We start from the raw sequence: 20,377 nt of genomic DNA, 5'->3' as shown, positions 1-20,377 counted from the left end.
GACACAAATTTAACGAAGATAAAATTTGATTTTTAAGTCCCTCGGTGAAAAATATGAAAAAAAATTAAAAAAATAAAGGGTTAGTAGAAATTGTAGACCGCGTTATATCGAAACCGCGTTGTATAGGTACCTCATTGTACGAGGGTTACCTATACTTAGTACTGAGATGTATAAATAATAAAATAAATCGTCTAAGGATTGTTATCAAAGCGAGGCGGAGCATTTTAACTGATTGTTGTTATATTTTAATTTGATAAATTTTAATAAATGATATTGAAAAGTCTTTCTTATCACCAGGGGATATGTGTGATGTATAGATTCTAATTATTATATTAGAATTTGTGGCGTGATATTTGAACGCGTTTGTCGTTAAGGATATCATAAAGTGTAGTTTTAGAATTTATTAGATATGTTAGTCATATTAAAAACATATTTAAAGTATTAAAACTATGAATTAGTGGTGCCAGATGTTGGTTTCTAGCCATTCTCGGTCAAGCATTCGTTGGGCTTTTAATTTTATTGAGTGGAAGCCGACTTCACAAGATTGGATGTTGTCTGCACAGTGCATTCAAATTGAAGAGAAAGAGAAAATCGGGCAGTTTGTTTTCCAAAAGGATGCAAAAGCGTCTATGGTAAATACCTTATATTGCTTTGGTGCTTTGATATTTACAGTTATCTGTGAGAAATTGTTATTTACCATACGGTGACAAAATTTCATCCGCCTCTTCTCCAGAAAACTGAAATGCGGAAAAAGCAGGGTGTAGAACTAACTGTGGAGATCAGAAACTAATCAGGGTTGGGTGCAAAATATCTGTATGTTTGGCTATAGTTACTTGACAAAATTACCAAATTTCATCGCAGACAATATCTTACCTTTTGTATGCTTTTACGCAACCTTGGAATATATATCCGCAATTTTGGAAAATGCTTAATTTTTAAATAAATTGATAATATGTTAGGAACTCTTTCCTGTCGAACGGTCGTTAATCTCCAATGAAAGTATATGGGTGACTTAAAGGAAATTATAACCGTATATTTATATAACTGCCATGGCCTATACTGGGAAAAACCGATATACCCCTGTCTTGGGAGAGAAAAACGAAAATCTGCATGCCTTACGGATGAGGTAGATTTTTCATACTGCTAAGTGGACAGGTCGGTCCGAGAATCAATAAATAAAAAAAAAATAATAATAAATACGTGCATACAATAAGTGGAGGCATGTATGTGAGGTTCAGTAATGGAATGAAGTGGCTTCCCAGGATGAGTCATGAACTCTTTGTAGGTGTCAAGCAGTAAGAAGTCTTTATTTTAGGGTGGTGCCAGATTATATATATATATATATATATATATATATATATATATATATATGTTAAAGATACCAAGCTATTTTAAACCTGGTTTTACTCCATTTCCCAAGTAAGCAAACAGACAAACAAGTCAAGTTTGCGCCTGCAAGTGATGCAAGTCTAGCTGATCCTGCACGTAGTGCAAGACCAAGGCTACTCATGGTAAAAGTAGAATAAGCTCTTGCAGGCATAAACTTGACTTGTTTGTCTGTTTGCTTACTTGGGAAATGGAGTAAAACCAGGTTTAAAATAGCTTGGTATCTTTAACATTTATTATACCCAAGGTAAAATACTTTCTACATACACACACACACACACACACACATATATTTGAAGGAATGTAACGTACAGCAGTGAATATCTGCATATATTGATTAAATATAAATTGATTGCTGAAATGATATATATATATCATTTCGTAGAAGTGACTTCCTCACTTTTAAGAAACTCAGGTGACTGTGGCTATATCAAAGTCTTACAAAGAGGTCAGATAACTTTCTTATCTTTGTAGAAAGTATTTTACCTTGGGTATAATATATGTTAAAGATACCAAGCTATTTTAAACTTGGTTTTACTCCATTTCCCAAGTAAGCAAACAGACAAGTAAGTCAAGTTTGTGCCTGCAAGTTGTGCAAGTCTGGGTGACCCCACACGTAGTGCAAATCTAGGCAACTCCTGGTAAAGGTGGAATAAGCTCTGATCACTATTCTTAATATTTACCCTTAATGCAAAGCACATCTCCTGGAGGAGATGTATGATACTATGTATTAAAGGTAGCATCATACATCTCCTCCAGGAGATGTGCTTTGCATTAAGGGTAAATATTAAGAATAGTGATCAGAGCTTATTCCACCTTTACCACAAGTTGCCTAGACTTGCACTATGTGTGGGTTCACCCAGACTTGCAGGTGCAAACTTGACTTACTTGTCTGTTTGCTTACTTGGGAAATGGAGTAAAACCAGGTTTAAAATAGCTTGGTATCTTTAACATTTCTTATCTCTGTTTATTAGTGATACACTAATAAACTAATCCTGTCAGTCACCTTGGCCACTTTTGCAATATGCTTATTCCCTATCCCTATACCAACATCCCCCCAAATCAGCTGCCATCCTAGTTTCATCGGTTTCCTAGAGCACAGTTTCATGAATATAGTACAGTTTTTCATTCCAAAATACATGGTTTTACACTTTTTCAAATTAAACTGGCCCATTATCTTTTGTTCATATTCTCAGCATATTTAAATAATTCTGCATGCTCTCTGCATTGCATAAAATATTACAGTACCCAGTTTTGTATCATCAGCAAATAATTGAACATTTCCCCTTAGTCATTTCTATATCATTTATGTTGAAATTAAACAGCAGTGATCTGGTTACTTGCTTTCTCTTGGATTTTGCTCCTCCATATCTGTCCATGAGCTACTCTCACAGCTACATCACCAACTGCTTATCCATTTCTATCTGCTCTGATTTGTGTAACAGAGTTCTATGTGGTATCCTGTCAGACACCTTTTCAAAATCTGACAGTATCATGTGCAGCCATTCCCTTTATCCAACTCAACTGGCACTATTATAAAAAGTGAGTAAATTACTAAGGTATGGCCTATCTTTTATTATAAAGTCATACCCCAAAAGAGTATCATGCTCTTATCCTATCCATTCATGAATTTTCTCTTTGACCAAGTTTTCCAATACCTTTATCACCACTCCTGAGATATTTATTGATATACAATTTGCTACCTCACTCTGGGAGCTTCCTTTATACAATGAAAATATTTTGTCCACCTTCTTTTTCCTGCCTGGTTGGTCGAGTGGTTAGCATGTCTGCTCTCCAGCCAAGAGGCTGCGGGTTCGAATCCCGCTGTGGGCATGGATGTTTGTGATTTTCCTACAAACTTTGTGTGGAAAGGGAATCTGTGACCCTACCACTTATTCTAACAGAAGACATCATTCTAAAACCATGTGAGGTACGGCAGTGACCATACGGTGTCTACGGATGCCAAATGTGAAATATTTTTTTATTCCACTTCCTTGGGACTTTACCACAGCGTAGTCAGTCAGAGGCAACACCAATTCCCTTGCACATTCTTGTAAGCTGATATCCCATCTAATTCCATGTCCATATTTGCATTGAGATTCTGCAGCATTCTGAGTATATCCAATTCACGTAATGTCTGTTCTCACATCACTTCCTGTCACAGCCTTGTCTCCACTCAGATGATAGACCTCTTGTAAAGTGGTCACTCAGAAACTCAACTATTTTATCTGCTTCTGTCACCATGCTGCTATCAGCACTCCTTTAACTAAATCCTTTCATAGTCATTCTTTCTTTACTCACAGCATAGATAAAGAACGCTGGTATTTTCTTCAGCTTACTTGGACTAATGTCTTCTAACAATCTGATATTGCCATGTTTAGTCTGTGCCTTGTACTGCTCATGTGCTTGCTGATCCCTTTCACCTTATACAACCTCCATAACATTTCCCTTTTCTCTCCCATTTGCTGCTTCATGAGATACTATGCCTACATACAACTCCTACCTGACCTTTTATATACCATCAGATTGCTTCCTTCAAACAGTATTCAAAACCATTTCCCATGCACTGCTAATAGCTTTCCCTTACAGATTAGTATGCCATGGTAGAAAGTCTTCATCTTCTAAAAGGAATTTATCACCATCCCTTCCTAATTTTGCATCATCACAAAACAACTAAATATTCTCTGCTGGTCCATATGAAATATGCATCAATAAGCTTTCACTTGCTTGGCAGACTCCTTAAATTAGTACCTAATGGTAGGAATATCTGTAGCTCAGTATCGATGATGACCTTTGGTTGGAAAAAAATACATTTTAATTCCATCTTGGATGCAAAAAACTTTCCTTTATCAGAGCTTTTTGATTGAAGATGTGCTTGATAGCCACATGGAAGTAGAAGGTTTTTTTCATTCCACAAAGCAGGAAAACTGCACAGTACAACACATGCAAGTTATAGACTTAATACACTAGTCTTATAGCCTCAGTTGCTTCACCTATAAATCCATAACATATCAACAAACCTCATAATAATTCTTACCAACTGCTGGATTTACATCTACGCTTACCAAATCACACTAAAGCCTTGTGTTGCAACCATCAAGTGCTGCCTAAGGTAGTTATCGCTTAATCGACATGTGATGCTGCAAAGTGACTCTAGAAATTTGCTCTCTTTACTTTCATTTGCAGTTCCTTCTTTCAAACCCATAGTCCCATAAATAAAGTCCCTTATTAAGATCACTCTCTTTCTTTAGTTGCACAACTTAGCTAAACATTTGAATGTCATTACCCCAGGCTTACAGCATATTAAATATACTGTTATATTTATTTCTACCTTGCACATCATAGATGGAAAAGATTATTATTACTTAACACCTTCATGAAGTCCAAAGAATCATTATAGGTAGGCTCTGCACCACAACTCACTGTGTACTTAATCCATTACCTGCACTCTACACAATCTGTTGTAGACACACTCGCTCTACATAGCCTTTAAGACACAATGACATCTACAGTCCATTAGTAGTATTTTTTCAGTTAATTTCATGTGTTCTCAGGCTTGTATTATATTAAGATAATTTTGCTATACAATGTATATGTATTATATAGAAAGCATATCCAGATAGGAATTATGTGGTTATTCAAAAGAAAAACAAATGTATAGCCTTGTCTGGCTAGTCTTATTTTGTATAATTCAACAAAACACATATAATTGAACTCTAGGTTCCATATAAGATTTTCTTGTAGAGGTCACTTAGACATATGGTCACCCATTTGAGTAGTGCAGCTTGTGTTTGTGTGTGTTTCTACCATCAATCCTACCCATATAAGAGGTTACAGAAAATGTATAGGATATTAGTGCCACGTTACTGGGTAACGCACACTGGATGACCATACCACCTCAATGTAAAGATCACGATGTTGAATTAAATTTTTTTTTTTTTTTTTTTAAACGATAGTTTCTTTCTCTCTCTCTCTCTCTTTTTTTCATGTGAATCCAACCCATAAAGAGATTGTAAACCTGTGGTACATTAGTATCATAATGAGATAAGGATTAGATAATCTGGGAACCCAGCTTTCGAACTCAAACATTTCAAGCCACTTTATAGCTCCAATAAGCACAGTGATGGCAGTTTCATACCAGGTCTTCACTTGGATAATGTTCCTACTCTCTAATCATGCCAGCAAAAATTTAGAAATAGTGCCTAATGCACTCATACATTAAATATGATGTGTATATATTTCCTGATCTTCATAAATCCAATAAGTTTAAAAAATTAAAAATGAATACATTGCTTTTCAGCATGTTTTTCAAAATGTACTTGGGTGTTGTTAAAATACAGGCAGTCCCAGACTTACATAAATTTGGACGTATTATCATAAAAGGTTAGATAAATGGAAAATTATAAAATTTTATTTAATCCTTCTATGTTATTCACATGCCATCTAACGGTAGGCTGTCTTCCATAAGTCAGACAGCCTACCTGGTGCGTGCATGCATGCACTTTCCTCAATCTTGCTTTCAACACAGATATGCTATATTCGTACTATATTCTATATTGCTTACTTTGCACGGATTTGCCTGCCTCAGTTCTTAAAAGTCAAAAGAGAAATAGATGTCCAGTTAGTTTATTATTGAGAGATTTATGAAGAGAAGAAACAAGCTACTCTTCAGTCACCTCTTGATAATTTCATAAGAAAGGTCAAATGGCCAAATTATACTTTTTTTTTTAAATTCTCTTTTCTCATGCTATTTATACTGTACTCGAGCACAAATTGAAATCCAATTTCTGTGTGAATTCTGCGACTAAAACTAATATAAATAACCTTTAAAACATGTTAATGCACTACCACATATGTGTACTCTAAACATGTAAGCAACAGGGATGTGATTAACAGGTGAGGGGGATTAAATCCGACTTACATGAAATTTGAGTTATATAAAGTTTGTGGAACATAACTGTTATGTAAGTTGGGGACTGCCTGTACTGTCTTTTTTAAACATGAATGAGAGAATTAAACTCCTGGATTGTAACCACAATGTGATTGTTTATGTATATTACTACGATATTAAATTTTATTTTTTTAAATTTCTTCCTGAATACTTGTGCTTTTTATCCTGCAAAAACTAAAATAAAATAATAAATAAATAAATAAAATGAAATAAATAAAATAATATAAAAAAGTAACAGATATAAAGCATTAGTAAACCTTATCTTGCTTGGCCATAAATTTCCAATAACAAAAGTAGCTTGTTTATTCTTTTTAAGTTCAGTTTATAACTTTTGATGATGATGATGATATTGTTTTTAGTATTTGTGTGTAATGTTCTTGAGTTCAGGGCTCATCATAATATTTAGCTAACATCTAATTAATATGTAAATTTAGCAAGGCTAGTAAATTAATGTTTAAGGGATGCTTAAGGGTCAAAGCTGTATAACTGAGAGGAGACCTCCACATCGCATTTAAAGGAATCTGGAGAACCGACCAGGGCTTCTGGCCTAATCCCAATCCTCGCATTCTCATGGTGCACCCTGTTAGCTATCTACCTGGATACTGAACGAACGAGGGTGGATTGGCAATTTGGGATTTAGCCGGCCAAATTGTATTCTTATTGGCTTAAATCAAAATATAAAAACGATGGTTCAACATGACAGAATTTCATGCCGGCTGAGGTGTTGCCCTGTTAAACAAGGCCCCTGGTGTTTTCGCCAGGGAACCAGGGCAAACAGCGAAAAGTCAGCTACTGGAACAAATCCTAAAACACACTCAAACTCAGCATCACCAGAGTTCAAGATCAGTACTATCAACATATGGCAAAGAAATGGAGCTAGCTGAGGAATTGGATAAGTACCAGATCGATATAATAGCAGTGATTGAACAAAGGCAAAATCTTTCTGAGCAATAAATACAAAATGTTACATTCAGGCAATGGCAATCAGGGAAAAGAAGGTTTAGCTATAGTATTGAACACAAAATACGAGACTAATCTTCTTGAATGGCAAGCAGTATCAAGTAGAGCAGCGCTTCCCAAACTGTTGGCCGTGGCCACCTTGGAGTCTGTGAAATAATGAAAACAAATTTAAAATGTTTTAAGACTAAGTGTGCCATGTCAAATGTGTATGTAAGATGTAATATTTGCATTTGATTTTTGTAATATTTGCTGTTTATGTTTGGTGTTGAATATAAATACAACAAACATTATAATAATATATGTCTGTAATACGATTTTTTTTTTTCGATGGAGGTTGTGAAATATTTTAATTTTTCCAAGGGGGGGGCCTTTACATACAAAGGTTTGGGAAGCACTGAAGTAGAGCGATGTAAGCAATTATCAGAATGGGGAATTGGACAATGAGACTTATTTGTGCGTATGGTCCCACAGAACGTTCTACTAAGGTAGAAGTGGAGGAATTTTTTTTAGGCTTTAGAGAAAGCAACTGACACAATGAAAAAGGAAAAGTTGGTCCTTGGAGATCTAAATAGCAGAGTAGGAAATGATTATCAGACATAAAAATATTTTGGGAAAATTTGGAGAAAAGAGCAGGTTAATAATAATAGCAAATACCTATTGGATTTCTGCTCAGGACCTGGACTACTTATTACTAACATCATGTTCCAACATAAAAATGTGCACAAATTCACATGGAGAGAAGAGGCAAGGAATAAGAAAAGTCTCATTGACTATGTTATTGTCGATAGTGATGTTTTCTCCTTGGTGCAGGACACCGGAGTGTACAGAGGATTTGAAATTGGAAGTGATCACCATTTAGTCTTGAGCAGGATAAAATTAAATTTCATTTTGAAAAGAAAAACATGTAAGAAAGTTTTAAAGCGAATAAAAGTTGAGCAGCTCTCAGATGTTAACTGTAGACTAAAATACACAAAGATTATTGAAGAAAAAATGAGAATTTGAGAACAGGAACCAAACCTTGGAGATCAGTGGCAACCCTTATAGAAAACCCTGATTGATTCAGCCTGAGAGGCATGTGGTGAGGTTATCTACAAGGATAAAAAAATCAGAACTCCATGGTGGACACAAGAAGTAAAAGAATTAGTGAAGGAAAAGAAGAAAGCATATCAAAAGTTCCTGGCAAATAAGTCAGCTTGTGCTCTTAGAGAATGCAGAGACAAACGTTAGAAAGCTAAACACTGTGTAAAACTAGCTAAACAAAAGTCATGGGAAGAGTTTGGTAAGAACATAGAAAATAAATATCAAGTAGGTGGTAAAATATTCTGGAAGCTGTTGTTGAAAAATCTCAGAAATAGAGGAAAGAGTGCTATAAAAGGAATTAGAGATGATAAAATTGACATGAAAACTGGTGAAAAAAGATATCCTTGATGTATGGAGTAATTACTTCGAAAAATTGCTAAATGAAACAAGCAGCAGTGACAGTACAGTAGTAAAAAAATGCTCAGCAGTATATAACTCTTGTAATAGATTTGCAATCAGGAATATATATCTATACTTGAAGTAGAAAAAGCCATCAAAAGCCTGAAATATGGAAAGGCAGCAGGAGTAGATAATATTCGACCAGAAATGCTCATAAATGAAGGTATAAAAGTCTTACAGTGGCTGCACTGCATAGTTCAGAAGGCCTGGACAGAGTGACGAATTCCAGATGATTGTAGTAGAGTTCTCATAGTTCCCATATATAAAAAAGGGAAATAAAACCGAACGTGAGAATTACAGAGGTATTTCCCTACTGAGTGTTCCTGGTAAGATTTATTCAAGTATACTTGAGAAGGATTGTGGAAGGGAAGCCTGGTGAAGAACAAGCTGGAATCAGACCGAATAGAGGCTGTTAGGATCAGATTTTCACTTTATGACAAATACTTAAGAAATCATGGGAATATAACAAAGATCTGTATTTAAGTTTTGTAGATAAGGCAAAGGCATATGATGAGGTGCCAAGAGAGAAGCTATTCAATACACTACAGTTGTATGTTGTCAATGGAGCATTATATCAAGCAATACTTAGTCTTTATTTGAGTTGTAAGTCAGCAGTTAGAATTGAAGGAAGTACAGGAAGATGGTTTTATTTTAAATCTGGTGTCAGACAAGGATGTACATTATCCCCTGTTATTTATTATCTATATGGATCACATTATGAGGGAAAGTGGTATTAGACCTGATATCAAAAGTGAAGAAGATGTTAATCTCAGCTCTTTACTCTATGCAGATAATGTCATGCTTCTAAATAAATCTGCTATAAGTCTGTAAGATTCCCTGGCTAAATTGAATAACTCTTGTAATAGATTTGGCATGAAGGTCAACAAGACAAAGTCAATCAAAATAGGCAGAAACATTGAAATTATCAACTGCATTTTGAATGGAGAACCTATAGAACAAGTAAAACATTTCAGCTATTCAAGCACGATTTTTTGGTGAAGATGATAAATTAAATATGGAAATAGACAACAGAATCAACAAAGCTGGTATGGTAGGAAGTCATCTGCAAAAATTTATATGGAATAAGAGAGAAATTAGTCAAAACAATAAATTAGCTGTATGCAAGACAGTGTTTAAATCAATGTTAACTTATGCATCTGAGAGCTGGGTTAAAATAAAACACCTGACCAAAGACTAGAGACCTCAGATTCGAGAGCCCTGAGAAAGATTAGAAGGGTGAAAAGATGGGATCAGTGGCAATGTCATATTAAAAACGAAGATATTAGGAAAGAACTTAATATTGTTAGTAATCTAGGAATGTGTTAGTAGAGCTCATTTCCTCTCCCATTCTGTTTATGGTCACTTAAACAGAATGAGAGAGGAAAGAACAGGTGTTCTTTGCCAGGTTGGCAGGAAAAAGACCTTGAGGAAGACCAAAATATAGGTGGATTGATACAGTAATAGTGCCTTAGAAGATAGAAATATAAGATCTGATAATATTGAAGTTTTGGCAGGTAACATATTGATTTGGAGGAAACTTGTAGATGAGAATTTAGTAATGGTGTAAGTTTTTCATGCAGTACTATCATATCCTGTACACTCCTTGAGGGTACATATCACTCATCATGATGAGTGAATTAATGTTATGATCAGAGGAAGACATTCAGAATATTATTTTTTTAATGTTTTATTTATTTATTATTATTTTTTTTAAATGAGGCAGACATATACCATATTAGGTAATAGCTTGCTAAGGTTGATAATATTCCCTTCTATTTACTTGTTTTCACATAAGTTTTATTTTTTATTTATGTGAGTAGAAGTTAGCCTTGTAGTATAATCAATAAGTGATACCACATACACCATCCTTCTTTGTTCTCTAAGCTATATTTGTTTTTGTGGCTTTTTGAGTATATACCATACTTTTGTGTAGTAGAGAGAGATTATTTATTTTATGATAGCAAAAGTTTTTAGTAACTGCATAAATTAAAAACCAGATTTCTGGATTTGCTGATAGGAAGTTTGTAATAATGTAAATTAAATTTTTTTGTGTAGTTCTCTGATATTATCCTGTAGACCCCTTGATAGTACATATCAGATATTTGATGATTATTTTTGTATTTAATTTATTATTTATTTATTATTTTATTTATTTATCATTTATTTTATATTTTTGGTACTCACGTTTAGATTGGAAGATTGCTATTAAGAAAATTAGTTTCTGAATTCTGTAATATTCCATACCAAGAGGTTAAGCTTGGCCGTACAGCACAAGGAAGACCATATGTAATAAATAATATACCGAGTGGCTTCCCCAGATATGATTTTAATATCTCTCATCAGGGATGCTTCTGTGTTTTAGCAGCAGAACAAGATGCAAAGGTTGGAGTTGATATCATGAAGATAGAATATAAAGGTGAGAGAAATATATTTCTTTTAATAGAAAAGATGCACTGTTTTGTAATTTCTTACAGAACATGTATTGTGTATTGCTATATATTTGCTTCTTGATAGTAAATTACACTTGACAAGAAATTATATTCTTGTTTTTATCCTTTATGCAAAATAACACTTTACAACTAGGTTACTACTTGTATATGGAGGCTTTTTTCAGGTCAAATGGCTCTAATATCAATGTGAAGTCATCTGCTTCCATACATGGTTGAACGAAGAGGATATTGTAACAGGAATAGAAATGGAAGGATTTTTCATGAGGATAGAAAGGACAAGAAGAGTTGAGGGAGGGGGGAGTGCTGCTGATGATAGCAGGGGAATTAAGTCCACATAAAGTAGATATGAAAGAGGGAAATAGTGGCAATGTTAATGAGGCAGTGTGGTGTAACGTAGAGGTTGAGAGGAAGACATATTTAGTTGGATCTTGCTATAGGCCTGGGAATGTGGGGTGGTGATGAAGAAATGTATAAACAACTTGGATTACTGAACAAAGAAAGGGAAATTATTATGGGTGATTTTAATTATGGTGCTATAGATTGGAATTGAAGAGAGAGCATTTGGGAATTAGGAAAATGAATTTCTGGAGTTCTTGAGAGAGAACTATCTCAGGCAGCAGGAGATAGTTATCTCTCACGTGTAAAGGAGGGCACACGAGGATCAAGAGTTCTAGATCTGATCATTTCATCAGAGGATGTAATTGTGAGGGGGGGGGTTTACATTTTCCTCCAGTTGGTGAAAGTGATCACCTGTATTGTGGCTAGTCATATGCAGGCTTTGTGAAGAAAGAATATATGATTATATGACAAGCTTATGAGACAACTTGGAGCTATAACATGGAACAAGGAGTTGAACGGTAAAGAAATAAATGCTGCGTGGGAACTGACAAAGAAATACATAACAGTATCAATGGGAATGTATTCTGAAGGCTAAAAGGCTGAATAATGTAGGTGTGAAATGGGAGCTTAAGCATCAAATCTGGTAAAAGAAGGTACTTTGGAGGAAGTAAAAAAAAAAGATGAATAATTGTAATTTTCAGTTAAATGAAGAGTATAAAGAACAAGCTAGGAGAGTGACTCAGTTAGTAAGGAAAACAAAAGTAGAGTATGAGCAGAAATTGACAAATCAGGCAAGAAAAACCCTAGAGTTTTTTAGATATGTGGTAAGTAGAAGGAAGAATGATCATGGTAAGATGATGTCAATGAATGAAAATGGTAGAATGGTAACTGCTGCAGAAGACATTGTTGAGGTATTCAGTGATCAATTTATAAGGGTGTTTCATCCTCATCAGGGTGGAATCATGAGCAACTTAGTATATCAGACACAGGAGAGGATGGCTTAACTGTGAGTGGACAGGAGATATTTGAGGAAATAAATAACCTTGATGTCAACATGGGTATGGGATTTGATGACATATATCGTCATGCATCTTAAGGGAATGTTCCAGGGAATTGGCAGTAGCATTAGCATGCCTGTTTAATGGGTCTTGTAACAGCACAAGTTCCGAGGGAGTGGAAAGAGGGTAAAATTGTTCCACTGCATAAAGGTGGTGATAAGGCTGTAGTTTCAAATTTATTGGCCAATCTACAGTATATATCTTTAGTTGTGAAGGTACTGGAGAGATTGGTGAGAAGTTGGATTCAAAAATGGTTTGATAAACAGCAGTATTCTCTGTGGTTATCAGTATGGGTTTGTTAAAGGAAGATCATGTTTTACTAACTTACTTATGTACTATAACAAGGTGACAGATACCTCGGACAGGGGATAGACTGTCACATGACAAGCTCTTAAATAAATTGAAACAGATGGGATTGAATAACAGACTTCTGAGTTGGATCAGTAACTGGCTGTCAGATAGATATCAAAAAGTTGTACGAGGGATGTCCAGAAAGTAAGTTCTGATGGGCTGTCAGAGAAACAAAAATATACTTACAAAAAAAACTTTATTGGAAATTAAAGTAGACATCTTTCACTACTTTTCTACATAATATCCGCCATTGTTCAGACACTTATCATAACTGGGCACCAAGAGTTGTATACTTTCATTGTAGAAGGTTGCCACCTGTGATGCAAACCACGTATTGACTGCTTCTTTGACCTGGTCGTCGTCATCTTGAAACTGCTGGCCACCAAGGAAAGATTTCAGATGTTTGAACAGGTGGAAGTAGCATGCCGCGAGGTCAGGACTATATGGGGGATAATTTAATTGTTCCCAGCCGAAGGTGTCGAGAACTTGTTGTTATGCTGGCTGTGTGTGGGCAGGCATTATCATGAATCAAAACAATGACCCTGGTAAACATGCTATGTCATTTATTCTGGATCACACAATTTAGTTTCTTAAGGGTTTCGTCACGCTACCATGAGGATGGCAATGCTTTCCTGAGCCGACTTGTCACCGGGGATGAGACATGCAACCCTGAATCCAAACAACAGTCCATGGAATGGAGGCACACTTCATCACCAGTCAACAAGACGAAATAGAAGACAACGGTTTCCACTCGGAAAATCATTTGCACCGTGTTTTGGGACAGACAAGGAATTTTGCTGATAGATTTCTTGGGTCAAGGCTCCACAATTAATGCGAGTATGTACTGTCAAGCCCTTAAGAAATTGTTTAGTGCAATCCAGAATAAATGACGTGGTATGCTTACCAGGGGTGTTGTTTTTGATTCGTGATAACGCCCACCTACACACGCACACGGCGTAACACAACAACTTCTCGCCACCTTCAGCTGGGAACAATTCCATCATCTCCCATATAGTCCTGACCTCACACCAAGCGGCTTTCACCCATTCAAACATCTGAAATCTTTCCTTGGTGGCCGGCAGTTTCAAGACGATAACCAGGTCAAAGAAGCAGCCAATACATGGTTTGTGTCACAGGCGATAACCTTCTATGATAAAGGTATACAACTCTTGGTGCCCCATTATGATAAGTGCATGAACAATGGTGGAAATTATGTAGAAAAGTAGTGAAAGATGTGTGCTTTAATTTCCAATAAAGTTTTTTTTGTAAGTATATTTTGTTTCTCTGACATCCCATTGGAACTTACTTTTGGACGTCCCTCGTATATGGGATGCAGTATCCTGAAGTGGAGAAGTGAGAGATCTGTGCAATGTGGCCCCTGAAATTCAGGGGCCATATTGAACAAGTTGTGAAGAGTCACATCAGATAATGGCAATGATGCAGAGATACCTGACATGCAGAAATAAAGTGGTTACAATGCTATTGTATAAGGCTTTGATCAGCCCTCATATGGAGTATTGTACACATATTTGGTCTCTGGGTTTTCATGGTGATGAGGATATGTTGGAATGTGTCCAGAGAAGATTCACAAAGGTGGTCAGTGGTCTTTGGAATGTTGAGTATGAGGACAGATTGAGAGAATGTGAATTGCAAAGCTTCGTGAATAGGAACAAGAGTTGGGGTGGGGGGTTTGACATGGAAGAGATTTTTCATAAAATGGAAGAGGTAGTAGAACAAGAGGCTATCACTGGAAACTGTATAAGGAGGGTGTGAGCGAAGGAGTTTTGACTATAGAGATCAGATGTTAATAATAATATTATATAAGTAGCCTAGTTGCAAAGTTATTTTATGTGCAGACTTTGAACAATACCACGTATTGACTGCTTCTTTGATCTCATCGTCGTCTTGTTCATGCTTGGATAAAAACAAAAATATAATTTCTTGTCAGTATAATTTACTTTCTAAACAAGGGAAAAATTTGCTGCATTTCCCTCTTTATATTTAATATTGCAGCATTTTTACCACTTTGCATGGCTCAAATAACACTAATTTGTGAATTTTGTTTAAACTGAAAAAACCTGTAAATTAAGTCTCAGACATCTCTCAATTCCTCAGCCTAAAGGCAATCTAAACAAAGCAGAAAAACTTTTTTTTTTTTTTTTTTTTTTTTTTTGAAGTATGTTATTTGATTTAACATCATAAAGGTAAATTTAATTTTTGCATAATTACTGTATTTTTCGGATGATAAGACGCACCATAAATTTATGAGGCAATTTTTAGAAAAAAAATATTATTATATAAAAACATTCACAAAACCTTAAATTTCATTTATTATTACTATAATTTGTACCAGCAGCATTCAGTTCATCTTCACTCATCTCGGCACTATCACTCATCTCGTTACTGTCACTTTTAACTTTAAACTATTGTTATCACTCTCTTCAAAAACTGTCATCTTCGGTACCATCCATCACGTTACTTATACCTCATTTTTTAAAAGATTTAATAATCGTTTTGTCTGTTCAAAGCTGCATACGCTCGCCCACTAACTACTATTGACATTGGTAAAGTTTTTGTATGTAAATCAGGTATTTGTAAAACGTGTTTGGCTCGCAAACATGGGAATCCGAGACTTACCCTGTACCACCTTACCACTTACCTTCAGACCATAAGATGCACCCCAATTCTAAGTCTTTCTCTACGTAAAAAGGTGCGTCTTATAGTCCGAAAAATACGGTATGTTGTAAAATGGACTACTACTACACATGATTTATTGGATGAAGATTCTCACTATTGAGCTGCAGAAAATAAGATTTATTTTGTTTCTTCAGCATAAATATTGTTTAAATTTATGCAGTAAATTTATACAATATTGCTACTGAGTAAAATATTAAATTCTTAACTTAAATTTCATTTTTTTAAGATAATTGTGATTGAGTACACATTTTTTGACAGTTTTATAGTTGTTTTGTGATGTTCTTTATTGTTGCATTGATTACCACCAGTGCTCACTGTTGGGCTTACTGTTGCTCAGACCACTTTAGTTCAAGTATTTCATTTTGTTATCCTTTAATGTGTACAGTGAAGAATTAGATGTAGTGTCATTGTTTCCAGTTTTAGTGAGAATAATGTATTCGAAATAAGTGAGTACCAGTAGCAAGATATGAAAATACTGGCATGCAAGAACATTAGAATGCAAAAGATGTTTATAGATGAGCAAAATGTGGAAGAAGTATATATTTATTGATTAATGTTGGAAGTGCAAAAGAGAATGAAGCTATGACAGTTGCTTTTATTTGTGTGTGAATGTTGGGTGAGAATAGAATGCTTTGTGAGAGAGAAAGTGAAATGGAAGTGATGAGGAAGGAAGTGGAAGACATGAATGGAAGGAAGACTGAATTGAGAGTGATGACTAGAGAGAGAGAGAGAGCAGGAATGGAAGTGAGAGGAAGAGAATTGAATAGCAAAGGAAAGGAAGATGGGTGGAAAGAGAGAGAGAGAGAGAGCAGGAATGGAAGTGAGAGGAAGAGAATTGAATAGCAAAGGAAAGGAAGATGGGTGGAAAGAGAGAGGGATGCCAGTGTAAGAGAAATGAATGATAACATAATATGTGGAAATTTTATGACCTGCAAGGCGACTGCAGTATAGAATGCTAGAGGAGCACTTGCCTGTGAGAAAATTAATGTGATTATGGCAGAGAAGAGAGGTCAAAATGTGTATGAGATGATAGTGATCATTGGTACAAATTATCTGAGAGACATTTGAGAGTAATGTTAGAGATTATGTAGCAGAAGAGTGTATCATCTCGTTATGATGTTGCAGAGATGAATAGTGTGATAAGTGACTGATTATGACGAGAGCACATAGAAAAAGAGGATTGGAATATCTGGATTTCTGTGATGACAGAAGAGAACGGGTTGCATGGTTGCATTCCAACTGAACAGTGAAGGACAAGGACATTTAAAGAAATTGCTGCTCTCTTGAGCAAGCGAGTGTTGAGGCAGGAAAACTAGTTTCCAGTGTGGAAGGCCTCAATGGAATTGTGAATTGGGTGATTGAAAGTTGCATGATGTGTCGCAAAGTGGAATGAAGTTCATCCCTTAGTAACAGGAGAGGAGCCTGTGAATTTGCAGAATGAAAATACTGGAAGTACGTTAATTTTTATGCACAGAAGTTAGGAGAATGAGTTCATGACCTTAATATAATCAGTTCTCTATATTCAGGCATAAGTTACTGAATTGCATTACTTAAAAAATTTTTCCCTTATAAATAGTCCACACATACTCAGTGCATAAAATCTTATTTTGTATCAAGCAGTACAGTCATATTGCAAGTAAAAACAGCTATATAAACAAATACTTGCTCTCTCACTTTCCCCCATATACACACTCTACTCAAACGATTATAATCAGCTATTATTTCACAAACAGCCATTTCATTCCCACAAGGTGGCACTCATATTATGGTAAAAGGATAAAATGATCTGGTGGTCTTTGAAAAAAGCATGATTGTAGGACACTAGTTGAAGGATGACATTATCCAGGAAATACCAATATTATGAGCTCTTTACAGCAGGTTGTAGTTAATATTGCAGTGAAAGGATACTAGGTAGAACAGCAATTGTTGGACCAGTAGGTGGGTGCACTCCTTATCAATAGATGAAATAGATGAAAAACTGTGGAGTGGCTAACCATGGAATTTAATCAGGGAACGAGTAGTGATGGACTACAATCCAATGTATACCCTCCTCCACATGGGTCTTTGATGCAGGCATCCAGTCAAGGTATCCATGCTTAAGCATAACTTCAGTGATTACATCTACAGTTTGCACCTGAGAGACATCACTGATTTTTGAAATTGAGGGGGGGGGGAAGTTGCTTTTTGAATGCATCTCATGTCCAGCTGTGTGCAGATGATGGATGGAGAGATAGGCAGAATGGTAACAGAAATACCTCTGTTAGCATGATCCAAGAAATGCATAGGAGGCAACAGTATGTATTTTTCCTGGGAATATTTTGGAGCTCTGATACTCATAGACCATACTGTTAATTAGACAAAGAATCTGTATTGTGGCTGATCAGTTACTCCCACCTCTCCCTTTATGGTGACTGTCTTCCAATATGACAGATCTATTCCAGCAGGATATTATGCCATGCATGTTGCTAGCATCGATCAATTGTGGTTCACTGAACACAACAGTGAGTACTAGCTGTTAATGTGATTTCCATATTTGTTGAATTTGAATAGCTTAGAATATTTCTGGAATTATGTGGATTAAGAGGTATGGTGTAAATTATCTGCCCTGAACACTTCCAGATCTATGGGAAGCAATCCTGATGATGTGGTACACATACCTCCTGCAGTGTTCAAATCTTGTAGTTCATACCATGCCACATGATGTTAGTTCTGGTAACAGGAGAGGAGCCTATGAACTAGAGAATGGTCACAATATTTTGCCAGAGTGTGTGTGTGTGTGTGTGTGTGTGTGTGTGTGTGTGTCTTAAGAGTGAAATCATCCTCCTAAGTGATTTTAATGTTGTACAGATGTACAGATCTGTACAGTTCCAGTTGTACAGATCCTGCAGGCAGAGATGCTGAAGCATTTGCCATCACTAATGACCTTACACAAATTGTTCACAAGCAGACCAGAATACCTGATAACCCAAATCACTCCCCTGGATAATTCTGACCACAACTTAGTGCTCATCTCCTGCCCCATGCAACAATGCTTACACAGTCACACCCACACAAGAGTAGTTTGGCATTATGACAGTGCTAAATGGGACTGCCTTTGAGACTACTATGTTTCATTTCCATGGTTGGACTATTGTTTTCAGTCTTCCAATCCCAACATATGCACTAACCGTATCACCAAAGTAATCCTCAATGGCATGAAAACATACATTCCCCACACTTCTCTGAACTGCTGTCCCTTATTAAAACCCTGGTTCTCCAAAAGATGTGCCAAGACTGTACAAATGAAAAAGCAGGCATACCACAACTGGCTCAAATCAAGAACTCCATTTTCCTATACTGAAGGTATAGGTATAGTGCCTATACTGAAGCCTGAAACAGATGCAAGAAAATTATCAATCGTTCCAAAACAGAATTTGAATGGGCAAAAAGCAGGAAACTTGCAGCTTGTCCTAACGGTGGCCATGCCTTTTGGTCTCTTGCCAAAGCAACTGGTCTCAACTTTTGCCCTACACTATTCCCACCCTTATCATACCCAGATGGCTCAATTGCAACATCACCCACAGAAAAAGCTAATCTCCTGGCTTCACACTTGCCTCCAATGCATGCATAACTGACAATGGCAATTGCCCCCTAGTCATTCCAACTGCCCAACATACAATGCCCTGTATCCTTTTGCCAGAAAGAGATCATTAACCTGTTGTCAAAATTAGACACAAAAAAGCTCCAGGCCCTGATGGCATTCCTCCAATTGTCCTGAAGGTCTGTACAGCAGAACTGACTCTTATCCTATGTCGTCTGTACATAATCTCTTACTCCACTGGTATATATCCCAAAGCATGGAAATTGGCCTATAAACCCATTCCTAAAAAGGGTGACAAATCGCTGCCATCTAACTACTGCCATATCTCGCTCACCTCAGTCCTATCTAAAGTGATGGAGTAAACCATCAATTCTCAGCTCCTACTCTACCTTGAAGGTACCCAGCTATTAAACGACCACCAGTACGGATTCCGTCAATGCCGATCAACAGGTGACCTACTCTCATATATCACCCATCTCTGAACAAATACCATGGAAAAATTTGGCTAATCCCAAGTAGTTGCACTTGATATCTCTAAAGCCTTTGACCAGGTCTGGCACAAAGGCTTACTAAGCAAACTTCCATCATTTGGACTGTCTTAGGACTTCTGCAGATGGATTGCCAGCTTTCTGTCTAGACTCACTAATGCTGGGGTCCCACAAGGTTCAATTCTCTCAAACCCTCTTCCTTCTGTATATCAATGACCTACTTCAGTTGACCTCCAACCCAATAAACAGTTTTGCAGATGACAGCACATTGTACTCCTCCCTTTCATTTGATAAACCTTACCCTACACAACTCATTTCAACCCACAGAAAATCAACCTTATACAAATCACAAATCCACCCAGCTATTGAATACTGTTCTCACGTTTGGAGTGGAGCTCCTAAAAGCTCCTTCAAAATGCTTAACTCAATACAGAAGAGAGCAATTAGACTGATAAATGATTCATCTCTTACCAACTTCCTCCTCCCACTTTCATATAGACGTTTAGTCTCTGCAATTTGTACATTCTATAAATGTTTCCATTGAACATGTTCATCTGAAACAGCATCAATAATTCCCCACTCTGTACTAAGCCCATTGGAACACGTACAGCTGCTGCCCAACATCTTTTCACAATACA

The 20,377-nt window shown here is 36.3% G+C and overlaps 1 protein-coding gene across 9 annotated transcripts in view; it reads left to right on the top strand.

The window, feature by feature from the left end:
• Positions 1 to 329: 329 nt before the first annotated feature.
• LOC150107333 (L-aminoadipate-semialdehyde dehydrogenase-phosphopantetheinyl transferase) overlaps positions 330 to 20,377 on the top strand; it is a 169,965-nt gene continuing 149,917 nt past the window's right edge. For all 9 annotated transcript variants that reach the window (XR_016548193.1, XR_016548192.1, XR_016548191.1 and 6 more), the window contains exons 1-2: positions 330 to 632; positions 10,967 to 11,192. Coding sequence is in view for 5 of the 9 variants with exons in the window: in XM_090391195.1 (XP_090247321.1) it covers positions 468 to 632; positions 10,967 to 11,192 (391 nt within the window). In the remaining 4 variants the exon portion in view is untranslated. The remainder of the gene's footprint in view (positions 633 to 10,966; positions 11,193 to 20,377) is intronic.

The sequence above is a fragment of the Typopeltis vanoorti genome, chromosome 4 (genome assembly GCF_054136105.1).
Source record: "Typopeltis vanoorti isolate ZY-2024b chromosome 4, IOZ_Tvanoo_1.0, whole genome shotgun sequence".
NCBI classification, from domain to species: Eukaryota; Metazoa; Arthropoda; class Arachnida; order Uropygi; family Thelyphonidae; genus Typopeltis; species Typopeltis vanoorti.
The sequence above is the reverse complement of the archived record's forward strand: the minus strand, read 5'-3'. Positions and strand labels throughout refer to the sequence as shown.